Source organism: Canis aureus, chromosome 36 (genome assembly GCF_053574225.1).
Source record: "Canis aureus isolate CA01 chromosome 36, VMU_Caureus_v.1.0, whole genome shotgun sequence".
Lineage (NCBI taxonomy): Eukaryota > Metazoa > Chordata > Mammalia > Carnivora > Canidae > Canis > Canis aureus.
Genome location: NC_135646.1, coordinates 21,096,297 through 21,121,841, shown reverse-complemented (window position 1 = coordinate 21,121,841; position 25,545 = coordinate 21,096,297). Strand labels below are relative to the sequence as shown.

General features: G+C 39.0%; 1 protein-coding gene across 4 annotated transcripts in view; it reads left to right on the top strand.

Moving 5' to 3' along the window:
* Positions 1–25,545, top strand: part of LOC144306232 (aldehyde oxidase 4-like) — a 64,525-nt gene that overhangs the window by 6,736 nt on the left and 32,244 nt on the right. For 3 of the 4 annotated variants that reach the window (XM_077885671.1, XM_077885669.1, XM_077885670.1), the window contains exons 3-14: positions 1,724–1,820; positions 4,731–4,839; positions 7,454–7,580; positions 10,908–10,969; positions 14,508–14,591; positions 15,168–15,248; positions 16,345–16,489; positions 16,740–16,832; positions 18,803–18,954; positions 20,190–20,283; positions 22,345–22,454; positions 24,808–24,992. In XM_077885671.1, the coding sequence (XP_077741797.1) occupies positions 1,724–1,820; positions 4,731–4,839; positions 7,454–7,580; positions 10,908–10,969; positions 14,508–14,591; positions 15,168–15,248; positions 16,345–16,489; positions 16,740–16,832; positions 18,803–18,954; positions 20,190–20,283; positions 22,345–22,454; positions 24,808–24,992 (1,339 nt within the window). Of the gene's footprint in view, positions 1–1,723; positions 1,821–4,701; positions 4,840–7,453; positions 7,581–10,907; positions 10,970–14,507; positions 14,592–15,167; positions 15,249–16,344; positions 16,490–16,739; positions 16,833–18,802; positions 18,955–20,189; positions 20,284–22,344; positions 22,455–24,807; positions 24,993–25,545 lie in introns of all 4 variants that reach the window. The other variant, XM_077885672.1, reaches the window with a different exon arrangement.

Here is a 25,545-nt window from a genome sequence, read left to right as displayed (position 1 = left end):
CCCAATGTCACATGCCTTGCCTGGAATGGGAGACTATAGCTCACTAATGAAAGACGGGATCCCAGTGGAAATTTCAGAGTCAATTGTACACATTGGCTGCTAGTATCTAGTATCAGGGTAACTTCTTCTGGGTATGCAGTAGAGCTGTGTATCTTGAAGATACTGAGAAAACTCTTCTGCTTAAAGGCCCAAAAACTAAACTTCTGATATATTATTGTTTGTATTTGACCTATGTTAGGTTGCCAGCTTTAGCATATAGAAATATAATATACCCAGTTAAATTTGAATTTGATGCATGGGACATACTTAAACCACAATATCATCTGTTTCTTATCTGAGATTCAGATTTAACTGGACATCCTACATTTTATCTGGCAACCTACATAATGATGAGATTCAGGATGAGTCAACAGAATATGTAAGTAACTGTTTGAGTCAGGTGCTTCTGGTGGAGGAGGAGAATGGAACCATCAAACTAGTTGTTTGGTGACTAGAGAAGAAAACAACTAGTTGAATCCATTTTTCACTTTTCACTCAAGGCAATGTGAAAGTCTGTGTCACAGAGCTATTTTAAGGTCTGACACAGTGAAAACTGAAAAGTAGTTTCCGTCATTGAGTCAGAAAGCAACTAGATTCCTTTACTTGGAAATTTCATGGACTCCAAAGGCACAAAGAAAGAGTTTCTTTTCCTTTTCTGCTCTGTTCAATGGCACGTTATTACCTACTTGACGGTGAGCCCCTGCCTAGAGGTGGAAAGCTTGACTTGCTTGAGCAGGAAGAGCTGGCACAGACTGGGGACAAAAGAACAGAGGAGGGAGATGTGCAGCCTCTCTGGACCTCTGCAGAGAATCTCTCAGCTCTTTACCTCAGGGGTATCTTGACCAGATATATCTCTTTGTGGACAGCAATTTCCAAGGTGAAATTAGATTAACCTCTGCCCAAGCCAATTATGACTTCGACCCATGAAATCCTTTTTAAACTTTACCCAGAAAAGGTCCCCAAAATTCCAGTAGATTCTTATAGAACCTGAAGCAGGAGATTTACTTATATTATTTATTCTCTCTTTATGAAAACACGCAAACATCTTAAAGGGGAAGGGTACAGGGTGCCTGTTGACATTACCAGTTCAGGAGCTGTGGTTATTAAATTAATATCCTCTAATCCAATAAAAAGGTAAATGCATACATTGCTGAACAGGGCAAGTTAAACCTCCCAGAGACAGTTTTCTAAGTTGTTGCCCATGCACTGCTTCCCACCAACCCCACAGTGACCCATTGTCTACAACTCTAAATTCAAAAGCCCTTTCATACCTCATTTGGATGGAAACCCTGATCACCACAAAGCCCTTGGTAGTCTTTCTGTTTCCCACTTAGTGGGAATATCTTTATGGTTCATGCAGATATGCTAATGTGTTTGATTACCAGGTGCTGCCCTAGCCCCACTCGGGAATGCGGATCTTATTACCTTTGTAAAATAAGGAAATTTTTACATCAGAAATGCATCCAGCCTCTAGGGTTTCAGATAAGGCAGTGTGAGTCTGTAAGGATTTCTCACCTTTCATCAGTGAGCTCATTTATATGCAAAAAAATGGAACAACTCTTTAAACAAGAAACCTCAGTAAGACTCAAGAAAACCTATTACTTGTTATCAGTATCTGAGGAAGAACAGAGTAAAAAGCCAAGTGGCCTGTGCCTGTCTTTTTCCTTGACTCCCCTCCTTCCAGTCTGTCTCACAGGCACCAAGTATAGCTGTGGGGGAGGAGGCTGCGGCGCCTGTACTGTTATGGTATCAAGATACAACCCCAAGACCAAGAAGATCCAGTATCCTTTGTGTTGGGCCAAGCCCTGCCCTAGGCACATCTGGGAAGGACACCTAGCCTCCTACTTTTCCTGTCCACAGGCACTCCCTTCTGTTCTTTCCAGGTGGTTATCACAGTCACACCACCTCCAGGCCTGCTCACCCTGCAACTTCCTGAGCTCCAGATCTTTCCCATGGAGTTCAATTCCATCGGAGTATATGTGTTCTGTGTGCCAATCTCTCAGGGCCATATTCTCTATTGCTATACAAATACTTCTTTGCTTTCAAGCAAGAGATTTCAGAGTAGGGAATCGGTCAAGAATGGCTTAGACACAAAGTAGTGATACATTTTCCTGGTAGAAGAGTTAGAGCTTTGACATAGGAATTTGACTAAGAAGAATGATTTGCCTGGAAGGGCTGAACGAGGTCTCTAATCACCTTGGCCTAAAATGCAAATTTGCTCACTATGATTCAAAGTGATGACATGGGAGTTGTCTGGCATGATTCCAAGTTCTTGTCTTACGTCACTGGGTGTTACTGTCCACAAATTAGGGAACTTGGGAGAGGAGAGGCAGAGGAAGGGAAAACAGTTAAGTTTAGCTTTGGACACATCACACTGGAGTAATTACGGAACACCCAGGAGGGATTGTGCACAGGCATCTAGATAGACAGTCCTATCACTCAGAGAAGAGGTCTCATCTGGAGCTATAACTCACTGGCAGCTATCAATATAAAGAGTGGTAATAAAAATAGCTAACATTTTTTGAATGCTTACTATATGCCAGGCAGTATTCAAAGTAGCTTACATATAGTATCATGTTTAATCCCCAAAGCAACTTTGAGATAGTCATTACTACCACTCACATTGAGAAAAGAGGAAACCAAGGCAAAGAAAGTTAAATAAGATCCTGTGGGCTGGTTGGTGATGAAGGCAGGTTTTCAGCCCTGGGCCACCTGGAATGTAGCACAGTACAGAAGAGCTTATGAGTGCAGGACATTGTAGAACAACAGACGGGGAAATGTACAAAGAAAGACACCTCACAAAGGAGAGGAAGAGGATGTAATCAGAATTGAAGGAGCAACAACGAGAGGAGACTGTTCCAAGAAAGTAGAAGTGGTCAATAGTATGAAACACCAGGGAGTAACCCAGTGCCATTAGATTGCTCCTGGAGCAAGGTCAGATTGCTCTTGGAGGTCAGCATCCTCCAAGGCTGGAGGATGAGGTACAGATGGCACAGGAATGGCTGAAGGGCCAGATAGTTGTGGACAGCTTTTGAAGAAACTTGACCAAGAAAGGGAAAAAAAAAGATGGGCCAGCAGCTGGAGAGAGACACTGGGTTTTGTTTTGTTTTGTGTAGCAGCAGCAAACACTTGAACTTACTTTTATTTTTTTTTTAAGATTTGATTTATGTATTCATGAGAGACACAGAGAAAGAGAGAGGCAGAGACATAGGCAGAGGGAGAGGGAGAAGCAGGCTCCATGCAGGGACTTGAATTTACTTTTAAATTCAAGGGAATTTAGGGGAATAAGACTATAGAAAGGAAGTGGTTAGGAGGACTATCAGTATGGAGCAGGTCCATGAGGAGAGAAGAATAAATAGGAGTCAGAGCCCAGGGGAGTAAGAGAAAGGATTCCTGCCCTCCTGGCCTAGAACACAGGGGAGTGACTGCAACACTGGGTGAGAAGCAGTGGGCTGGGAGTAGATGGGGCTCAAGCTTCTATTTTCCAGATGAGGTAGAAAGGTAAGACTGAACAATGAACACTGGAAGAGAAAAAAGAAGAGAGTGGGTTGAGATTAAGAGGAAATAAACGTGGGGGGGGGGGTACTTAGAGGATACAAAAAAACAAAAATTTATCTGTTGTACATTCTTTCTCTATACACCGAGCACTCTCTTAGGGTCTCCCATCAGGCAGCTGGGTGGTTTCCAAACACCTTTGACCATTCAAAGGGCTGGTGGAGCCAAGAGCAGCACTCTTTTTTTTTTTTTTTTTTTTTTTAAGATTTACTTATATATTTTTAGAGAAAGCAAGGGTGCAGGCAGGGGAGGGGCAGACAGAGAATGTCAAGCAGATTCCATGCTGAGTGCAGAGCCAGACACAAGACTCCATCTCACCACTCTAAGATAATGACCTGAGCCAAAATCGGGAGTCCAACACTTACTGACTGAGCCTCCCAAGCGCCCCTGTCTTTTCAGAAGAACAACATGCTTACTGTCTTCTGGGGTAGGAGAATAAAGGAAAAATTTCCTGGGAGAAGGATAATTTCCCATGCCTGAAAGAGAATAGGACTTAGTCGGACGGGAATAAAGAGCTAAATTGGACTAATGAGGTCTGGACCCCATTGCTAACCAATGAGATGAGAATCTGTTGCTAACCACGTCCACTTTGTTATTAATACAAACTCTACTATGGGAAAGATGGTCAAGACAAGGGCATAAATGGGTGGCTTCCACACATGACCATACATTAGAACTGGCTGAGGAGCTTCAAAAAGCAATGAAGTGAGCCCCCACCCCCCCGCAGACTCTAATTTAATTGGACTAGCATGCAAGCAGAGTGTCTGTATTTAAAAGCTGCACATGGTTGAAAATCAAATGGGCTAAACTACCCCATGGTGGAGTTTATATAAATTAGTGTGTTGTCTGAAGAGTAAAAGGTTTCCTTTCCCTAGAATAACAAATAATAAAGAATGAGAGTCTTTTAGAGGTCTTAGACAAAAATCTTCATTATTCTTTTTCTCCATTCCTCTCTACCATTTGATGCCAGCCATATGTAATTTCTTTCCTAGTAACTTTTAGAATTCCATGGGCTTTTATCTAGCATTCTCTATATTTTCAGGGAAATATAGTCTGTGACTTTCCTGGACTCCCTGAATGATATTTCTCACTTCCCTATGATTCCAGTGTATTCTCTTTACAAATATCCATCACAGCCACTATCCAGTGACAGCATGCTTGGTGCCCATCTGCTCTCTGTATGGAGCTGCTGTCACAACAGTGGAAGGTGTAGGAAGCATCAACACCAGGATTCATCCCGTGCAGGTAAGAATGTAATGGACTGGAACAGATGTTTGTATAGGCACCCCCACATAGTCTATTGTACTCCAATTAGGTCACCAGCTTTGAAATCCTTTGTGCTTATAAATTTTCATTTTGCCATATTCAGTGCTTCATAGCTGAGGTTCTTTATAGAGACTGATGTGTAAACCAAGATTCCTTCATTGGTTTTAATATATCTTTTTTTTAATTTTATTTAAATTCAAGTAATTAACAAATTATGTATTATTGGTTTCAGAGATAGAGGTCAGTGATTCATCAGTCTTACGTAATACCCAGTGCTCATCACATCACATTCTCTCCTTAATGTTTAGCACCCAGTTACTCCATCCCCCATCCCGCTCCCCTCTAGTGACACTCAGTTTGTTTCCTATGATTCACAGTCTCTTATGGTTTGTCTCTCTCTGATTTCATTTTGTTTTATTTTTTCCTCTCTTCCCCTATGATCTTCTGTTTTGTTTCTTAAATTCCACATGAGTGAGATCATATGATAATGTCTTTCTCTGATAGACTTATTTCACTGAGCATAATATCCTCTAGTTACAACCACATCATTGCAAATGGCAAGATTTCATTTTTTGATGGCTGAGTAGTATTCCATTGTATATATACGCCACATCTTCTGTATCCATTCATCTGTTGATGAACATCTGAGCTCTTTCCATTGTCTGGCTATTGTGAACATTGCTGCTATAAACATTGGGGTGCAGGTGCCCTTCAGATCACTACATTTGTATCTTTGGAGTAAATACCCAGTAGTGCAATTTTTGGGTCATAAGGTAGCTCTATTTTCAACTTTTCGAGGAACATCCATACTGTTTTCTAAAGTGGCTGCACCAGCTTGCATTCCCACTAACAGTGTAAGAGGGTTCCCTTTTCTCCGCATCCTCACCAGCATCTGTCATTGGGGTGCAGGTGCCCTTCAGATCACTACATTTGTATCTTTGGAGTAAATACCCAGTAGTGCAATTTTTGGGTCATAAGGTAGCTCTATTTTCAACTTTTTGAGGAACATCCATACTGTTTTCTAAAGTGGCTGCACCAGCTTGCATTCCCACTAACAGTGTAAGAGGGTTCCCTTTTCTCCGCATCCTCACCAACATCTGTCATTGGGGTGCAGGTGCCCTTCAGATCACTACATTTGTATCTTTGGAGTAAATAACCAGTAGTGCAATTTTTGGGTCATAAGGTAGCTCTATTTTCAACTTTTTGAGGAACATCCATACTGTTTTCTAAAGTGACTGCACCAGCTTGCATTCCCACTAACAGTATAAGAGGGTTCCCTTTTCTCCGCATCCTCACCAACATCTGTCATTTCCTGACTTGTTCATTTTAGCCATTCTGACTGGTGTGAGGTGGTATCTCATTGTGGTTTTGATGTGTATTTCCCTGGTGCTGAGTAATGTGGGGCATTTTTTCATGTGTCTGTTGGCCATTTGTATGTCTTCTTTGACATGTCTGTTCATGTCTTCTGCCCATTTCTTGATTGGATTATTTGTTCTTTGGGTGTTGAGTTTGATAAGTTCTTTATGGATTTTGGACAGTTTTAATATATCTTAACTTCACAGACACATCCTTACCCTAAATTAAAAGAAGGACACTTTATACTTCTAAAATTGATAGAAGCTACAAATTAGCACTTTTTCCCCAGAGATTCGGTTGCTAAACATGTACCATCACATTTACAGCCACATTTATACACCACATCTGAAGCAACTTGCCATCTAGCAATAAATCCAATATAGCCATATTTCCCTCTAACATTAGAACATTATCTGTCCTTTCATTTGAGCTACAGATCAAGTATTTGGCTTTCATCTTGGGGTTATGCTATTTGAAAAATGTTTATTTAAAAACATTTGAAGCACACTCAAGCCAGGCAGTTGAGTAACCTCTGAGAGACACATGGAAAAGAAACACAAGAGAGACCCCCAGAGTCATGTTTCCCACCTGTTTTTTATTGTTTTGTTATTGTGTTTAAATGCATAAAAATTGAATGTGCATAAATTAAATACATGATTGGTACATGCTAATAAGTTACACTTTATAATTTTCTAGTCATTTATATAGATTTTTGTCATTTAGTGCATCAGAAATTCTATAATATAGATGGGGATGAAAATGACTTGCCAGAGACTGCTAAATGATTTGCATATATTCAATCATTTATTTTCATAACCATCCTGTAGAGTAGATACTGTTATTATTCTAATTTTAAAGATGAAGAAAAGTCAAGTAAACCACCACAGTCACACAGTTACTAGGGTATAGTAAGGACTGAAACTCACAGGAGCGGGGCTCCAAGGCATTTTACTTATTCCCTAAGCCACATTACCTATTTCACAGATAAAGAAATCAGAGTCTAGAGATTGCAGTCACTTAATTAATTCCTGCCACTAGGCTTTTCTTGAGGGAAGAAAAAAACAACTTTTAAAAATAGAAATATTTTCAAGAAATAGAAATATTTTTCTTCTAGCATGACATCCTTTACCCTGCACTCGTTTCTGGAAAGCTAAATAAATAAGCTGCAGACCTTTCTGGTGCCCAAGGCAGGGAAACATGAGGTTTGAAGCATAAATAATGTATTATTTCCTCCCAGGAAAGACTGGCCAAGTGTCATGGCACACAGTGTGGCTTCTGTAGCCCAGGGATGGTGATGTCCATCTACACACTGCTGAGAAACCACCCAGAGCCAACCCCGGAGCAGATAACCAAAGCCCTTGGAGGTGAGCCTTCTTGGTCTTCTGTAGGCAGGGCCCAGGGTGGGAAGTGCCTGAGTAACTAGGACAGGAAATCCCAGCCCACGGAGAGACAATATGGCACACTTTGAGGTTCCAGGCACTTGGCTAACATGAAGACTTCTTTAGTACCTTTAATACTTTCCAGGAAGTATTGTCTTCCTTTTGTAAGCAGTGGTGCCAAGAACTGGGACAATATTGGTTTCATCACAAAGCTTTCTTCCTTAATGGATCCCAGTGTCACTCTACAAAAGCATTCAAATAGGCTCTTTCTAAGACTTATAATATTATCTTTTCCAAATGTGGAAATTTGGGTAGTGTGGAAGAATGAGATTTTGTTGTTATTCTTAAGTTAGTCTGTTAGAGTCATTCGCTAACTCTACCTACTACACTTACTTTTATAGATTGGATAGACTTTCAGATACTTTACTTTTTATGTTCTGGTTGGATTAGGAAGTCAAGGGCAGCAGCTAGTTATCACAAGTAACTTAGTGAGCAACTCAGTCTCCTAAAATGAAATAACTATCAAATTTATATGAATAAACACAATTTTCAAAAAAAAAAAAAAAGCATGTTAACAAATGAAGTTTTTTGTAACAAACACACCCACTTTCAAGGTAATTGTCCCCTAGTTCTTAGAAGAAAGCTGTGAAAGTAAACTTCTAAATATTACAAGAAAGCTCTTTGTCCCTTTCAGCAGATAGTCTTAGACAGAAATTCAGTATTATGATGAAAAGATGTAGACTAAAACAAAGTAAAATATGCAACTTAAATTTTATGATAAGTGGTATATAAAAATTCTCTAATATTTTCCCTTGTTTCTCAAAAAATTCTTCACTTAAAATTTTTCAGTTTTATATAAAGTACTTCTAAAATTTTGGCCTATGATTTCAATTATCATTTTAACCCAGGCCAAATGGATAATCTTTATTCAATGAAATAAGCCATACTGATGAGGAATTGATAGCTTAAAAAAGCAGAGATCCTATGATTTGCCTTACTTGTTGTTTGGGGGCTTTTTTCATATACACAGTCTTAGATGGGTTATTTCCTCCCAGATTCTGTGCCAATAATTCACATAACAACCATAAGGGGATGGTGCTAAAAGTTTGGCTAAATTGATGAAGTATTATGCGGGGTGTGGATAATTTGGAGAACATATTTTGGTTCACAATCCATTTACTTGAACTCTTTCTAGAATTATAAATGCTAGCCACACTGACGACCTTCATGTTCGTATTTTTAAGGGAAACAATAACATAAAATAAAATTTAAAGTAATGTTATGGCACATAACATTCTAAAATGGTCAACTGATATATATCACCACTTCATTTAATCTTGTCTTTCTCTTCAAGACTAAGGGAAAAGAATTTTTTTAATTTCATCTATTTTTTTCCCTTAGAATCAGAAGAATCTCTACAGTGGGCACTATTAGCATTCTTTTGGTGAGACTTTCATAGGGCTTGTAGACTTGCCATTCGGTTGTGTAGCCAAGAAAACAAAACAAAAAACTCTGATACTAGCTCTCTCTAGCCTATAATGTTTGCTTATAGTTTATCAGAGAAAAGGTGTCCATTGCCTCTTAAATACTTATATATCATGCCATGTAGTTATGTTTTAGACCTTTCAGCTCCTTTCCTCGACTCCAAAGGGAGACTTAATTCACACACTTCTATATTCTTTCTTCTTAGCAAAAGGAAAGATAGATTATGGAATCTGAATCCATTCTTGAGCATGTAGTTTCTTTCTAAACTATTCTTGTTCTAAAAACAAAAACAAAGGAGTATACCTATTAACCAAGTTTCCGCATGACTCACTGGCATCAAGCTTTTACACTTCTGGATGTTTAAATCTACCCAATCCACACATTTATTTTGCTTCTGAAATTGTTAAACTGCATTTAAACATAATAATTTTATATTTATTTTTACTATAAAAATAACGTATTCCTATTATGAAAAATGCAAAAAAAAATTAAAAGGGAAAAACTCATTCATATTTCTACCCTCAGGAAACAATCACAATCAGATACTTCTGTTTCCTTTCAGTCTTTTCTATGCATAGTTTTTGTTTTCTTATTTTAAATACTTGTGGCTACTATATATGAACTTATATTGTTTATACAATTTTAACAGTATAACATAAGAGCTTTTCCATGTTATTAAAACCTCCTCATAAATATCATTTATACTGGCTGCAAAATTTGAATATACTTTGTAAAAAGACAGACTTTTCCTCACCTTTTCCACCATGCTTTGGAAATATTGACTGATTAAGAGCAGCCCAGGTGGCTCAGCAATTTAGAGCCGCCTTCAGCCCAGGGCGTGGTCCTGGAGACCCAGGATCAAGTCCCACATGGGGCTCCCTGCATGGAGCCTGCATTTCCCTCTGCCTGTGTCTCTGCCTCCCTCTCTCTGTGTCTCTCATGAATAAATTAATAAAATCCTTTTTTTTAAAAAAAGGAAATATTAACTGATTAAAAGAATGCCAGGTACTTATTGAACACCTATTGTTCTGTCCTGGGAGGGTTCATGAACATCCAAGACACTCATCGCCTTCTCTAGGAACTTAAGATCCATTGAGGGAGATGAAGCAAGTACATAAATGACTCTACTCCAACATAGTTGATGATAGGCCTATCAGCAGATGGATCCAGACAGTGAGTGGTACAGCTCTGGCTGGGGTGTCAGAGTAGACCCCATGTAAAAGGGGGATGGGCCTTTTAAATTAAAAGGGCCTTGAAAAATGGATACACTCTCCCTAAGAAAACATGGGAGAGAGAAAAGACCATGTAAGAAAAGCTTAGCAAATAGACACATATGAGATGTTATGGGAGGGGCAGGGTTACATGAGTTAGGACAGGCCTAGGAAATAAGGCAGGAAGAGTTGATTGAAAAAATTATGGAAACCTTTGTGATATTTCAGGAAGAAAATGTAATCACAAGATTTTTTTTTGTAAGAATATCTGTTCCCAAGAGAAAAAAAAAAAGAATCTAATTACTAATAGAGCTATTTCACTGAAAAAATGAAGCACAAATAAGCAATATATTTCATTATCATTCCTTAAAAGTTGACCTCTTTTAAAAAAATTTTTTTTTTTAAATTTATTTGAGAGAGAGCACATACAACCCTGAGGGAGGAGCAAAGGGGGAGGGAGAGGCAGACTCCCCACTGAGCAGGGAACACTTAGATGATGTCAACAATAAAGATGCGGGGCCCATCCCAGGACCTGAGGATCATGACTTGAACCAAATGCAGATACTTAACCAACTAAGCCACCCAGGCGCCCCAAAATTTGTCTCTTCTTAATCAGGTAACTTGTGCCGCTGTACTGGATACCGAACAATTGTAGAAAGTGGAAAAACTTTCTGTAGGGTAAGTTAAAATAAAAAAAATTTTTCAGTTGACTTAATACCTTAATATACATTTGCATAAAATCATCTATTGCATTCATTTGTTTCTAAAATACCCTCATGTTGACCTTTTTTTCTTAAAGATTTCATTTATTTATTTGAGAGAGAGAGAGCACACATTAAAGGGAGAGGGAGAAGCAGTCTCCCTGCAGAGCAGGGAACCTGATGTGGGGCTTGATCCGAGGACCCCAGGATCATGACCTGAGCCAAAAGCAGAGGCTTAAAAACTGAGCCACCCAGGTACCCCTATGTTGACCTTTCTAACCATTGAAAGTTGTTGAATGCCACTGTTGGTATTTTTTAAATAAACCTTTAGCATGTGTCTTATTTATAGCCCTAAATTAAGCACTTTCCTAAGAAGTAAAGTATATGGTAACATGACTTCAAGAAATGCAAACTCTACTAAGAAATAGTCTCTATTATTTTAGATTAATAGACTAAGACTATAGACATTTTTTTTTTATTTATGATAGTCACATCAGAGAGAGAGAGAGAGAGAGAGAGAGGCAGAAGCAGGCAGGCTCCATGCACCGGGAGCCCAACGTGGGATTCGATCCCGGGTCTCCAGGATCACGCCCTGGGCCAAAGGCAGGTGCCAAACCGCTGCGCCACCCAGGGATCCCGACTATAGACATTTTAAAGAAAAATAGGGATCCCTGGGTGGCGCAGCGGTTTGGCACCTGCCTTTGGCCCAGGGCGTGATCCTGGAGACCCGGGATCGAATCCCACGTCGGGCTCCCGGTGCATGGAGCCTGCTTCTCCCTCTGCCTGTGTCTCTGCCTCTCTCTCTCTCTCTGTGACTATCATAAATAAAAAAAAATAAAAATATAAAAAAAAATAAAAAAAAGAAAAATATATAGACTAAGAAATAATAAAAGCATAATTGAAAAGCAAGGTATTTAAAGTTCAGTGTATTCTCTATGCCATATGTATCAGTTTTAAAAGAACGTGGTAGATTAAAGAGAATTAAAGAGCAGGAAGGGAGGCACAAAGGAAACATTGGAGAAGGGGAATTTTGAGCTAGGTCTTAAAAGAAGTGATAGAAATGAATGGGTGAAGAGAAGCCAGTAGAAAATTCCAGGTAAGAAAATGCATGGAAGTAGGAAAATGAAGGATGTCCACTGTTCACTAGGAAACTGATGTGGCCTAATGCAGGGAGTAAAAAGATATTATTCTGGGCTAAGGAATTTAGACTGAAAGTTGATAACCAATGTATGGTCATTGTCTGTTCTCAAGCTGGGAGTAACATGGAAACGGTATTTCAAAGGGAAAATTCTTGGCATCTGCTAAGAAGGATAAGCTTAAAAAGGGATGAGGGCTTGGGCTAGTGCAGTCTCCCATGAATGAGGGAGTGAGGACCTAGACCAGTGTGGCAGATATGAAAGGTAACTTTCAGCAAGGGGATTGCCAGAATCATAACCTCCAGACAGTAAAGGATACAATCAGGAAGAAATCCAAGTCATCCTCAAAGTTAAAAGATTAAGGAACCAGACAGGATGAAAGAAATTGGAAAAGAATGATTTAGTGTATGGCACGGGGTGGGGGAAGCTGTAGTTTTGAGATATATCAAGTTTCAGAACGTGAAATACCACGTTTTAGTTATCATGGGTTTCTAGCACCCATATTTTATGGTAAAAATTAATTTTATACAATTTTGGTTGACCAAAAACAACTCAAGGTATATAAGTTAATTCCAAATACCAAAAAATCTCTTGAAAAAAAATCTACTTTTAGGCCAATAATGAAGAATCTAAAAAGCTTTACAAACTACAGCTATTTTGAAATCCTGGGTAAGATACCATTCATGTCGAACCATATGAATCAGTCTTCCACCATTGTAACTCACAAAAACAGCAACTTCATATGATTCATGATTCAACTTAGTATTATGTGATTACTTTCCTGGTGACCAAATCTAACTATTATACAAAGATAGGTATCTTTATCTCACTCCCGTGAGTTCCCACATTCAGCCATTTACCATCTGTTCCTTTATTGTGCACCTCCTTCTCTCAAAATCCAAATCCATTCTTAAGTCTGTAGAAAATTCCTTACAGGTAAAAATACCAGCCACCACTTCTGCAGCACTTCCTATGTATCAGATACTGTGCATATCTTTTGCATACTTACATCAAACAGACCTGGTTGGGAGGGGTTTTATTTTCCTAATTTAAAACACTGAACCCAGTTACTATGTGTTAAAGCAAGAACTGGAACCCAGGCTTCCTTGACTCCATGTACAAAGTCAAACCATAGGTCTCCAAAGCACACCAAAGCCTTGGGTTGTGCCTACACGTGAAAAGGATAAACAAGAATGAAAATAATTAGCTAGAGTTGCAGTAACTGACCAGTGAATTCAAGCCAAAAACATTACTTTGGGTCTGCATGAAGTGTCCTGAAAATTAAGGTAACCACTTTCCTAAGAAGTAAAGTATACGGTAACCCATTATGAATGGGTTTGGGACTTAAAAATGGTTGGGACTTGAATCATCAAAAAAATTCAGAATAGCTCCAATAACACCCAAATAAAACTCAGGTTTTCAGTTTATTTTTGTGTATAGAAAGTCTTAAGTGGAAGCACCTGGGTGGCTCAATGGTTGAGCTTCTGCCTTTGGCTCGGGTTGTGATTCCAAGGTCCTGGGATTGAGTCCCACATCAGGCTCCCCACAGGGAGCCTGCTTCTCCCTCTGCCTATGTCTCTGCCTCTCTCTGCGTGTCTCTCAGGAATAAATAAATAAAATCTTGAAAAAGAAAAGAAAAGAAAAGAAAGAGAGAGGAAAGAAAGAAAGAAAGAAAGAAAGAAAGAAAGAAAGAAAGAGAGAAAGAAGAAAGAAAGAAAGAAAGAAAGAAAGAAAGAAAGAAAGAAAGAAGAAAGAAAGAAGAAGGAAGGAAGGAAAGAGAGAGAAAAAGAAAGAGAGAGAGAGAGAAAGAAAGAAAGAAAGAAAGAAAGAAAGAAAGAAAGAAAGAAAGAAGGAAGAAAGAAAGGAAGGAAGGAAGGAAGGAAGGAAGGAAGGAAGGAAGGAAGGAAGGAAGGAAGGAAGGGAGAAAGAGAGAAAGAAGGTCTGAAAGGCAGTTTGCCTTCCTAGGACTTCATTAAAGATACATGGTATATCACTCTTATGATTAAAGAAAAGCCTTTTTTTGTTTGTTTGTTTTTTAAATTATCACCTTGTTAACTCCTCCATTTACCTCACTGTAGTGGAAGCCTTGGCTCTCTGAGCCCATCCTCGTCTGATCTCCTTCACGATCCCCTGAGATTTGAGTGATACATTAACAAGACTATCATAGCATGGTTACAGGCTCCCTGTAATTTTCCCTAATTGTTCAGTGATGGAAGAGCTAGTTCTCCACTCCACCCCATTACAGAGCCCTTGAAGACAAGGACATGCTCTGTTACTTCTTCCATAGCTTCTGTAGGGCCTGGGGACTGCAAGTACTAGGGTTGATGTTTTAAGAATTAACCAACTAATTTGTTCTAAATTCTTGTATTACCTTAAAAGGAATCAACTGTTTGTGGAATGAAAAGTTCAGGAAAATGTTGCATGGATCAAGAAGAGAGGTCTTTTGTAAATAGACAGGAAAAAGTAAGTATCTGGTGTTCCACTTCAGTTAGGATAGCCTGAAAAATACCCACATAAATCCAAGTGCATTCATTTCCTGTTCTTTTCAGTGAGTAAAGTAAAAGGAAGAGTATTCAGGGAGTAAAGAGTCTTAAAACACTTCAAAAATTAGCAGGCTAGTGACTTTCATGAGACCAATCACCACAAAGCATTTCCCTTCAGAAGCATTACAACTTTCTGTGCCTTAATCTGGTTTACCACCACCCCTCCCCACAAGTAGTAGAGATGTAAGCATCTTCATGCTCATGGCAAATAAATATCTGTTAATAATACCTGAGACCCAGGACAGAAGCTTAAAACCTAATTCCTGATGCCAAAGGAGGAAGCCCAGAGTCCAGTAAATCTGCCCAGGAAACCATTACAGTCCTCTAAGGGTGGGCAAAATTCTATTCAGGGGTACTCTGTGGCTCTGGCACCTGCATTTTGTGTCCGGGGTGTCAGAAGTATGGCCCTGACTCTGAAGTCTCACATTTAGAAATTCTTGTATGTTTTTCAGTAACGCTGAAGTTCCATTTGTATTTTTTGTTTTGTTTTGTTGAGATATGTACCAAACTGTATAATGAAGATGAATTCCAGCCCTTGGATCCATCCCAGGAACCTATATTCCCTCCTGAACTAATAGTAAGATGCTTTACTTTTGTTGTCTCATAACATGACGTGGTACAAGCCTTTTTGCAGTATGCTATGAAATTATGAATTTTAGATATTAAAAGCTGGAAGTGTGTCCAATGCAATAAACCATTGTTATGAATTTGTTCGGTTCCACTATAAGTAACTTCAAGCAGATAGCTTAGAAGAGTGGTACTGCCAGGACCTCAGATATGCTTTGGTTCACCTCTTCAGTTGAAGATCCTGAGCTCAGAGAGTATAGGTAACTTACTCAAGGTCACACACCTACACTGTGAGATATATTAAAGATATTTTGTAAAAAAAAAAAAAAAAAAAAAAGATATTTTGTAAAATGATACTTATCATAATGGAATTACACTATTCTTATATTAGCCTCTGTGATCCCAACTCAGTGGGGAGAAATAGAGAGAGAAGAATATAAATGGTGTGTGTATGCTCATCATTCTATTCCATGACTCTATGCGCAGAAGAGAACATGAGATGGGGGATATGATTCTACTGGCTCCCTAGAAGGTCACAGTCCCCACACAGCCCTCTGCCTGTGGGAACTTGGACTCACTATTTAAAGAGTATACACATACACATGACATATATACGTATGTATGTGTAAAGAGAGAGTCGTTTAAAAAAATGATTTACACTATGCCTGGTAAATGATTTAAGAGGTTTTTCAAGGATAATTTTGCCATAAGCAATTTTTGTCATACCAAAACACCTAATTCCCAAAGATGAGGCCCCTTTGAGTCACTGTTAGGGCAGAACTAGAACAAGAAGCCTGCAGATTAAGACACTTTCACTATACCATGATGCGTCCTCTTCAGACACTCACTTCACAAATATAGATGGAGTTTGCTCTACTCTACATGCAGTTGTTGATGGACAGATACCTATTATGATGTTTACTCAGTGATGCCCATGTGAATCTTATCAATCTAAGTAGTTTCAAATAGGCCACCTTTTCCCAAGGTAAATCCCAGAAAATTAAAATGACCCATCGGGCCATTTGGACAACCGGAGCAGTGGATATACTCATGGCATGTAGCTCAGCAACCTTCCTCAAAAGGCTATTGGTTTTGTTTCTCTGCAGAGAATGGCAGAAGATCCAAACAAGAGAAGACTGACCTTCCAAGGGGAGAGGACTACCTGGATTGCCCCTGTGACCCTCAACGACCTTCTGGAACTGAAAGCCAATTTCCCTGAAGCCCCCCTCATAATGGGAAACACTACAGTGGGTGAGTGGTTTTTAAGCGTGTTCCTTAGTCTAGATTAAGTAACCTACACATTTGTCTCTCTTTTTAAATGCTTCATAAATGCAATTCATTTTAATTAGTAGATACCTATGATCCTTTAGAATGCTTCATTGTTTTCATTTGCAAATGTGTTGTTTGTGTCACAGTATTCACTCTGGATTATCAGTAAGCAACATCTGTTATCACCCATTGACTTCCTTTTCTAATTGCTTTAAATGTTTTTCTCCTTAAGGACCCAGCATTAAATTCAGAGATGAATTCCATCCAGTTTTCATATCTCCACTTGGGCTTCCAGAACTATATTTTGTGGACTGCACAGATGATGGTATGAAACTTCTTTTTTATTGGCTGTTGGTAAGCTATGAATAATTACACACACTAGGCTTATTTGAGCACTTCATAGAATATCTGACCTCATTTGTTCATTCAGAAATATTTATTGAGCACCTACTGCGTGTCCTCTATGAGCTTTATCAAATTCAATTATTCAGTTATGCCACTGAGTACTACATGGTCATAAAAGCCATAATGGTGGAAAGAAGCCATGTCGGTTGTTCAAATATGGAGAAATTGACTAAATATGGAGATTTAAGACATTGGCTGGCCTATAGGAAAGTTTCTTGCCAGATATTACTCCCTGATTCATAAATTTGCTCAAGGCTCAGCCTTTACTCACCTACATTCAAAAAAAAAAAATTCTGAGACACAAAATTTGACAAATTAATTGTAACTATCTTATTTTTATAGTCTTCCCACAATTTACCAAATGCTTTCACATCTCATGTTTCTTTTGATCCTCATGATAGTCCTGGTAGGCAGAGATAGCAGGTGGTAGCCTTGGTATCTCCATTCTCCTAAAGAAGATAAAGAATCAAAGGACTTAAATAGCCTCCCCAACTTCACACAGCTAACACATGATCAAGTCAGGACTGGATTCCAGGGTTTCTTACTTCTAGTCAAGTTCTTCCACATAATGCACCGAATAAGGCTATCTGAGAAACATATCCAAACTTAACATTTGAATGGATAACAGGGTATAGGAGGTAAAAATTCTACTTTAAAATAAGGCTCTCCCCAATGACTAAACAGAAATCAAATGAGAAATTATCTGCTTCTCCTCTGATCTGCTAATTTTAAGTCAATCTGCCCATTCATTTTTTTTTTACCTGTTGGAATGTTCATATCAGTGGACTCATAGTAATAAATGAAGCAAGGAGAGGCCAGGCTGGTAAAGGAGAGGGTTGGAGGTAAGGTGTGGAGATACTGGGTTAGGGTGGGGTGGGAGTGAAGAGACTGGGGAGGATGGAGAGCCTATAACACTAAGTCAGTGTTTTCAACCTTTTCATTATTACCTTACTAGGGAGTGATAGACATTTTCCCCCTAATCATTCCTCCATGAAATTTTAATAAATCTTAATATATCTGTTTATGTACAGTATGTATATCAGGGCTTTTTTATACATCAAAAGAGTAAGATTTTTTTTCATCCCCTTTGGGCTGGTACTACTCTTCTTGAGAACGCATGAACTAGATGACATCACTATTCAAAGCATTCCCTGAAAAAACAATTGTAAGGAAAACTGACCCAAGTATAGACAAGTGTCTATTCTTGTTCTTCCGTTAAGGGAACAATATGAAGATATGGCTGTAGAAGAAGGACAAATGGGCAATACAAATGTGTAGGTCACTTCCCCCTTTAGACTTAATGATCTTTTAGATGTCATATAGAATTAGGGCCCTTGGGTGGCTCAGTTGGTTGAGCATCAACTCTTGGTTTTGGTTCGGTCACAATCTTGGGGTCATAGGATTGAGCCCCACGTGGGACTCTGTGCTCAGCACAGTCTGCTGGAGATTATCTCCCTCTCCCTTTCCTTCTGCTCTTCCCCCTGCTCTCCCCCTCCTCTCTAAAATGAATAAATAAAATCTTTAAAAAAATAAAAACACAAAAATCTTAAAGAATCTTTACTGAAATTTTTATATTTGATCAATTTATTCAGGAAAACACTTTTTTTTTGTTCAGGAAAACACTTAATTGGGAATTAACAAAGTAATAATTTTCAGATATCTGTGGTTGGTATGTCCTAAAATGTATGGCATATATGACTATATACATGACTGAGAAAAAGATTTTGGTACTTGATATTTGGGAATAAAACTAATTGCCAGAAATACCTTTATATTTGTTTTTCTAAGTTAATATAAAAAGAGAAGATACACTTGAAAGATTATTTCTGTGCAGCCCATGCATCTTGTTATAGTTCACTTTCAGTTTATATTCTACTATCTTATTTTCAGGGGTGACAATAGGTGCGGGATACAGCCTGGCCCAGTTGAATGATGCCTTACATCTTATTGTTTTGGAGCAACCAAAGGAGAAGACTAAGACTTACAGTGCTCTCCTGAAGCATCTGAGGACACTTGCCGGAGCCCAGATAAGGAATATGGCGGTATGCACCCTAGTATGCACCCTGTTATAGACAGTGATACAGTCTGTTCAGTTTCACAAAACATTCTGAAGAGGAATCCCCAGGCAATGTTGAACAAATCTCTACAATGTAAGTGTGAGTGTGTGAATGTACCCAAAGTAAGAGTTATCGCACTGCATGTAAGTGTGCATCCAAAGTGAGAGATGGCTTATTATATCACAAGATTATGGTACTGGAGTCTGAAGATGCCCAAATTCTAAATCCATCCTGTCACCCATGAGCAGTATGATCCTGGAGAAGCCACTTGACCTCTGTAGGCCACTATTTCCTCATTCTAAGTGTTAAAGTTCAACCAAATGGACTCTCCAGCTCTATCAGCCTATGAAATATGTCTTATCCAAGGTATAATAAACAAGAACCTATGTTTTTTTTTTTTTTTTTTTTTTTTTTTTTTAAGAGCCTATGTTTTAAAAATACTCTATTATGGCTGTTTCTCTGCACTATGCTCAGTTTCTTAATGTCTGCATCCACATGTCTATTCATGGATGTCCCCCAATTGTCTAGCTTATTGAGGTATCCTTATTATAAAAGATTTAAGAGTAATTGGTGTGGACCACTGCCCATTCCACACGTGATGGAGAGTTCAGTGGGACTTTGAGGGAGGTCATTTCTCCTGATTGTCTCTGCCCCTATTTCTGTCATTCCCAAAATTCACTATATGTTTTTACCTTCTACGTCTTCTGTCTCTTTTTCTGGACCAAGTTATTACTCTCAACATCACCCCTTGCCCACCATCCTCTCAAAGTTTCCCATTCAAGGCTATGTCTGAAGCAATTTTATTGATAATTTGGAGTACCAAAGAAAAACTCTATTGCACAGCAGTACAGCAAGCATCTTGAATGGGAATGCTACATATCCCAGTTCTTCAGAGTTTACTCAGAGTCTATCTAGTCCCCACTTTCCCCCCATATTATTGGACACTCATACTAGCATCAGCTCTCAAAGAAATTTTCTTCTTCATTACACATGGGAAAGGAACATTTTCTCAGGATAAGTGTGAACTGGAGTCAGGGATAGGAATCTTGCACAATATGTAGCCTTGACTATTTAGCTGCCCTAAAACAATACCAGATCATTCTATGAAGCAAAGAAGAGAATTAAAAAATTAGATTAAAACTTACACAAATCACTATACATGTAACTCTTTATTTGTCAAATAACTAGCTTTAAAAAAAATGCTATCTCTTTTTATTTAGACTTTAGGAGGACATGTGGTGAGCAGACCTAATTTTTCTGACCTAAATCCCATTTTAGCAGCAGGAAATGCTACTATCAATCTGCTATCTAAAGGTAAGAGATAAGCTTTGGGCATTCTATTTTTAAATTATCACTGTCAGTTATATAGCTCCTTTCATAAATCATGAACTAGGAACCCAACTATGTCTAACTTAGACTCATCAAATATATAGGCTATATCTACAGTACCTCAAATGTAGGGATGAAATGGAGATTAATTATCCTGTTCTCAGATGTTCTATATCTTGTAGATCAGATAAGTTGCTGAACCTGACAATTTTTCTTAACTATTTGGCCACATTTGTGTACAGTCCAAATTGTAATATCAAAGCATTTTTAAAAATGAAATGTATATCTGCAGTTTTAAAGCTTTATAGCACACTGCATTCAAAGTTTTGTAAAGATGGAAATTTTTCTTATAGGACTTTTCATTTAAGATTTTAAGATTTTATTTTTAAGTAGTCTCTATACCCAGTGTGGGGCTCAAACTCACAATCCCAAGATCAAGAGTCACATGTTCTACTGACTGAGCCAACCAAGTGCTCCTAGGACTTTTCATTCTAAACAAAATCAAATTTGAAGAACATATTACTCATTATTTCTCTCTTTATTCAAAGTCAGCTTAAGCTTTGCCAAAGGAAAATTATTTAAACTTACTGAAATAACAATAAATGCATCATAGAGCTATTGATGTAAGATACCCTCTCTTTGATTAAAATCACATTTTTAGGGGCACCTGGGTAGCTCAGTCAGCTGAACATCCAAGCCTTGATTTCAGCTCAGGTCATGATCTCAGGGTCATGGGATTGAGTCCCACCTTGGTTTCTACGCTGAGTAGGGAGCCAGCTTGGGATTCTCTCTCCCCCTCTGCTCCTCCCCTCCCCAGCTCACATACATGCTCACTCTCTCTCAAAAAAAAAAAAAGAGAGAGAGAGAGAGAAAAAGAAAAAGAAAAAAGAAAAGAAAAGAAATCACATTTTTAAAATATACAGTGGATCAAATAAGAGAGTATTATAAACTCTTTAAGAAAAAAAACTCTATTGGGCAGGCCAGGTGGCTCAGCGGTTTAGCTCCGCCTTCAGCCCAGGGTGTGATCCTGAAGGCCCAGGATCGAGTCTTGCATCGGGCTCCCTGCATGGAGCCTGTTTCTCCCTCTGCCTGTGTCTCTGACTCTCTCTCTCTCTCTCTCTCCTCTCTGTGTATTCTCATGAATAAATAAATAAAATATTTTTTAAAAAAAAGAAAAAAGGGATCCCTGGGTGGCGCAGCGGTTTAGCGCCTGCCTTTGGCCCAGGGCGCGATCCTGGAGACCCAGGATCGAATCCCGCTTCGGGCTCCCTGCATGGAGCCTGCTTCTCCCTCTGCCTGTGTCTCTGCCTCTCTCTCTCTCTCTCTCTCTGTGACTATCATGAATAAATAAATAAAATCTTTAAAAAATAAAATAAAATAAAATAAAAAATAATTAAAAAATTTTAAAAACCCTATATATCAGGCATTTTACCTCTGCCACTTGTCCCACCTCTAGCACTTTGAACAGATCATTTAACCTCTCTGGACCTCCGGACCTTAGTTTTCTCATTTGTGAAACACATTGTATTAGGTTGTTTCCAAATACATTTAAAGTTCCTCAAGGCCAAAACTGGGGAGTCGTGTATAATGAATGCTAAGAACCAGAAAAGACTTTTTTTTTTTTTTTTAAAGATTTTATTTATTTATTTGAGAGAGAGAGAGAGAGAGCCGGCACGAGTGTGGTTAGTTGCACAGGGAGATGAAGAAGCTGACCGGGCAGGAAGCCTCATGTGGGGCTCGACCCCAGGTCCCCAAGATCATGACCTGAGCCGAAAGCAGGCACTTAACCAACAAGCCACCCAGGCACTACCAGAAAAGACTTTTCAGATTATCTAGTCTAACCCTGTCATTTTGCAAATGAGAAACTGGGAGCCTCAAAGATTCTGTGACTTGCCTAAGATGACCCAGCCTAGAAGCTGCAAGTAGGAACCACATCTTTTGGCTTCTAGCTTGCAGTCTCTTTCCACCAGATGCATCACATCTATCCCTTGCTGCATATTCTCCAGTTTAATAAATTCATTCTAATCAGGTCATTTCCTTTAACAGAAGGAAAACGGCAGATTCCTTTGAACAGCCATTTCCTGGAGAGATCCCCTGAAGCCAGCCTTAAATCGGAAGAGATTGTGTTATCTGTTTATATTCCCTACTCTACTCAGGTAAAGGCGCCTTGACTCACTGCGCACTGGCAGGGAGCCCAGCTTGCCCTGAAGGTAGACTTTGGGTATGCTCACAGGAAGGGGCAAATTCTCATGGGACCATTTGATTTGTTTTTATATCAGAACAACATTGTGACTTTCATGGACTCTAGGCACTTTTACCTTTGTGGATCCCTTTCTCCATAAAAAATAAAATAAAATTTTAAAAAATATGACTTTCTCAGTATAAAAAGTCAAGTGTTATATATTCATTATTATTGTATTCATTTTTTTCTTTTGTTTTTAAAAGAAATTAAAAGGAAAACATTTCTTGATATTCTAATAGTGTTGTAGAGTGATAGATGGTGGCTACACTGGGTGAGCAAAGCATAAGGTATAGAGATGTTGAACCATTATGTCGTACACCTGAAACTAATGTAACATTGTGTGTTAACTATGTTAACACATTTCAGTTAACTATACTGAAATTTTTTTTTAGTTTTTAAAGAAAAAGTAACATTTCTGTGGGCCCTATCTCACTGCAAACAGAGAGCCCTTTGTGTGAGTTGAATTTTTTACTTCAGATAAATATTCATCTTAGCCAAGATTGTGAAAATTATAATCAGTTTCATCTATAGCGAGTTTCTAGTAAACTGAAAGTTCATTATCATAAAGATACTTCCAAATCAACCAACATTTATTAGCCACTTTAAATAAAATTATTTGTTTATTAACTATCTACCACTCTACATGCCAAGCACAATGCTGAATCCAGAAAACACTACACTTATTTCATAAGACACGGGGTCCTGTCCTCAAAGGTCTCTAAATCTAAGAGGAAGGGCTTGAAATAGGAAATCGCTGACCATCTCAGACAGGGAATGTGTGCACAAAGAGACAGGGTAGTTCCAGTGACAGGGAGAGTCTTCCCTGGGTGTTGCTCTTCCTCTGGAAGAGAGGAAAGATCACTAGAGAGAAGTGGGTGCTCATTCCAGGTGGGAGAACAACTTGGGGATAGAGGCTTGGTGGAGTGGCAGGGTGGCTGGAGCAACACTGTGAGATGTGGCTGGGAGGGAGGCTGGGGCCCCATCACCAAGCAGCTCTATTGTTCCATCAAGGAATTTGTCCATGTCCTAGCAGATAGCCATCTTTGAGGGCCTTTATTAGAGCAAATAAAATCTTAATGAAAAGTGGTATTAGGAATACCAATCTAATAAGAAAAATTGAGGAAAAGCTGATTAGAAGATAACCTGAAGGTTGAATGGCCAGTTGAGAGGCTAATGCAGTAATGCAGTAATTCAGGTGGGTGAGCGCGAGGGTGGTGGCAGCTGGAATAGGGAGGGAAGTCCCCACCTATCAGTATAGTGGAATAAATATGGTCAAATGTGTCTCAAGCATCTCTTTATCACTTTTGCTTTCTAAATAAAATATATTTTATCTTTGACAGGGTCCATGGTGGCACCCCTACCAAGATGGGGCCACACAAATAGGCTTTCCTACTTTGTGGCTCTAATATTTCACACTAGTAATGAGATTAAGCCTAGAATGAGAGATTGAAATCTGGGAGGTACTTTTTAAAAAAATATTTTATTTATTTATTCATGAGAGACACAGGCAGAGGGAGAAGCAGGATCCCTGCAGAGAGCCCAATGTGGGTCTTGATCCCAGGACCCCAGGGTCATGACCTGAGCCAAAGGCAGACACTCAACCACTGAGCCACCCAGGTGACCATGGAAAACACTTTAAAGACCACGTGATCCAGTGGTTTCCAAGCTTTTTTCTTTTCTTCCTTTTTTTTTTTTAAGAGTAAAACTCTACACACACCTGAATTTTACAGAGAATGCCAAACTGAAACAGTTAAAAGTGGAGGTGTGGTAGTTCATCAGAAGAGGCAGCACACCTCCTGATTTTCCCTTACTGCTCTCAGCAGCCCCAAAGGCACCATCTGATCATATGCAACTTCTCATTTTAAAGAAAATTAAGACCCAAACAGTTTAAATCATTTCCCTGAGGCCACACGTGGTAACTCGGAGTTGAAAGTAAATGAGCATAGACTCTGGAGCCCCACTGCCTAGATTTCAACTTCAATTCTACCACTTACTGTAGGACCTTGTAGAAGTTATGTAACCTCTCCGTTTCCTCATCAGTAAATTAGAAATGAGTACAGTTGCTCTGAGGATCAAATATTAATACCTGAAAAAAAAAATATTAATACCTGTAAGGCCCCATGGGCCGGTACTCACATACAGCCAACATGGTAGTCAACAGCATCATTTACAGGATCCTCTTCATTATAACTAATCATCAGCATTGTTGTCATATGGCAGAGAGTGGAGAAGAACACTAAATATTCTGGGTGTTTCTCTGTTTCCAGTGGCACTTTGTGTCAGGACTCCGGCTGGCCCAACGTCAGGAGAATGCCTTTGCCATTGTCAATGCTGGCATGAGTGTGAAGTTTGAAGATGGTACAGACACAATCAAGAACCTTCAAATGTTCTACGGAAGTGTTGGCTCCACTGTTGTCTCTGCAAGCCAAACGTGCCAGCAGCTCATCGGAAGGTATGTGACAGCACATCTGGATATGAAACACAGCACTTTGTATTTTAATATTTTAATGAAGATAGCACTTGGAGAATTTTTCTCTGATTACATACATATTACATAATCATATAGGAAATTTAAACGCTGTGGAAGAATATAAAGAAAATAAAAGTCACTCAAAAGCCAACCTTCTTCAGGTGCATGGGTGGCTCAGTGGTTGAGCATCTGCCTTTGGCTCAGGACATGATCCCGGGGTCCTGGAATCGAGTCCCACATCAGCCTCCCTGTGAGGAGCCTGCTTCTCCCTCTGCCTATGTCTATGCCTCTCTCTGTGTCTTTCATGAATAAATAAATAGAATCTTTAAAAAAAAAAGTAGGAACAAAAGCCAATCTTCTTCAATTCTTCTTCAATTCTTTTATTATAGTTTCTATAATAAGATGAATGTACAAATTAATCTAAGTAGATATTATCTTCAAATTTTCTTTTTATTAACCTGCAACATAAGTAAATGTTTCTAATACTGGGCCGTACGACATCTGAAAATGTCCTCCCTCCACCACAGAAAGAAGA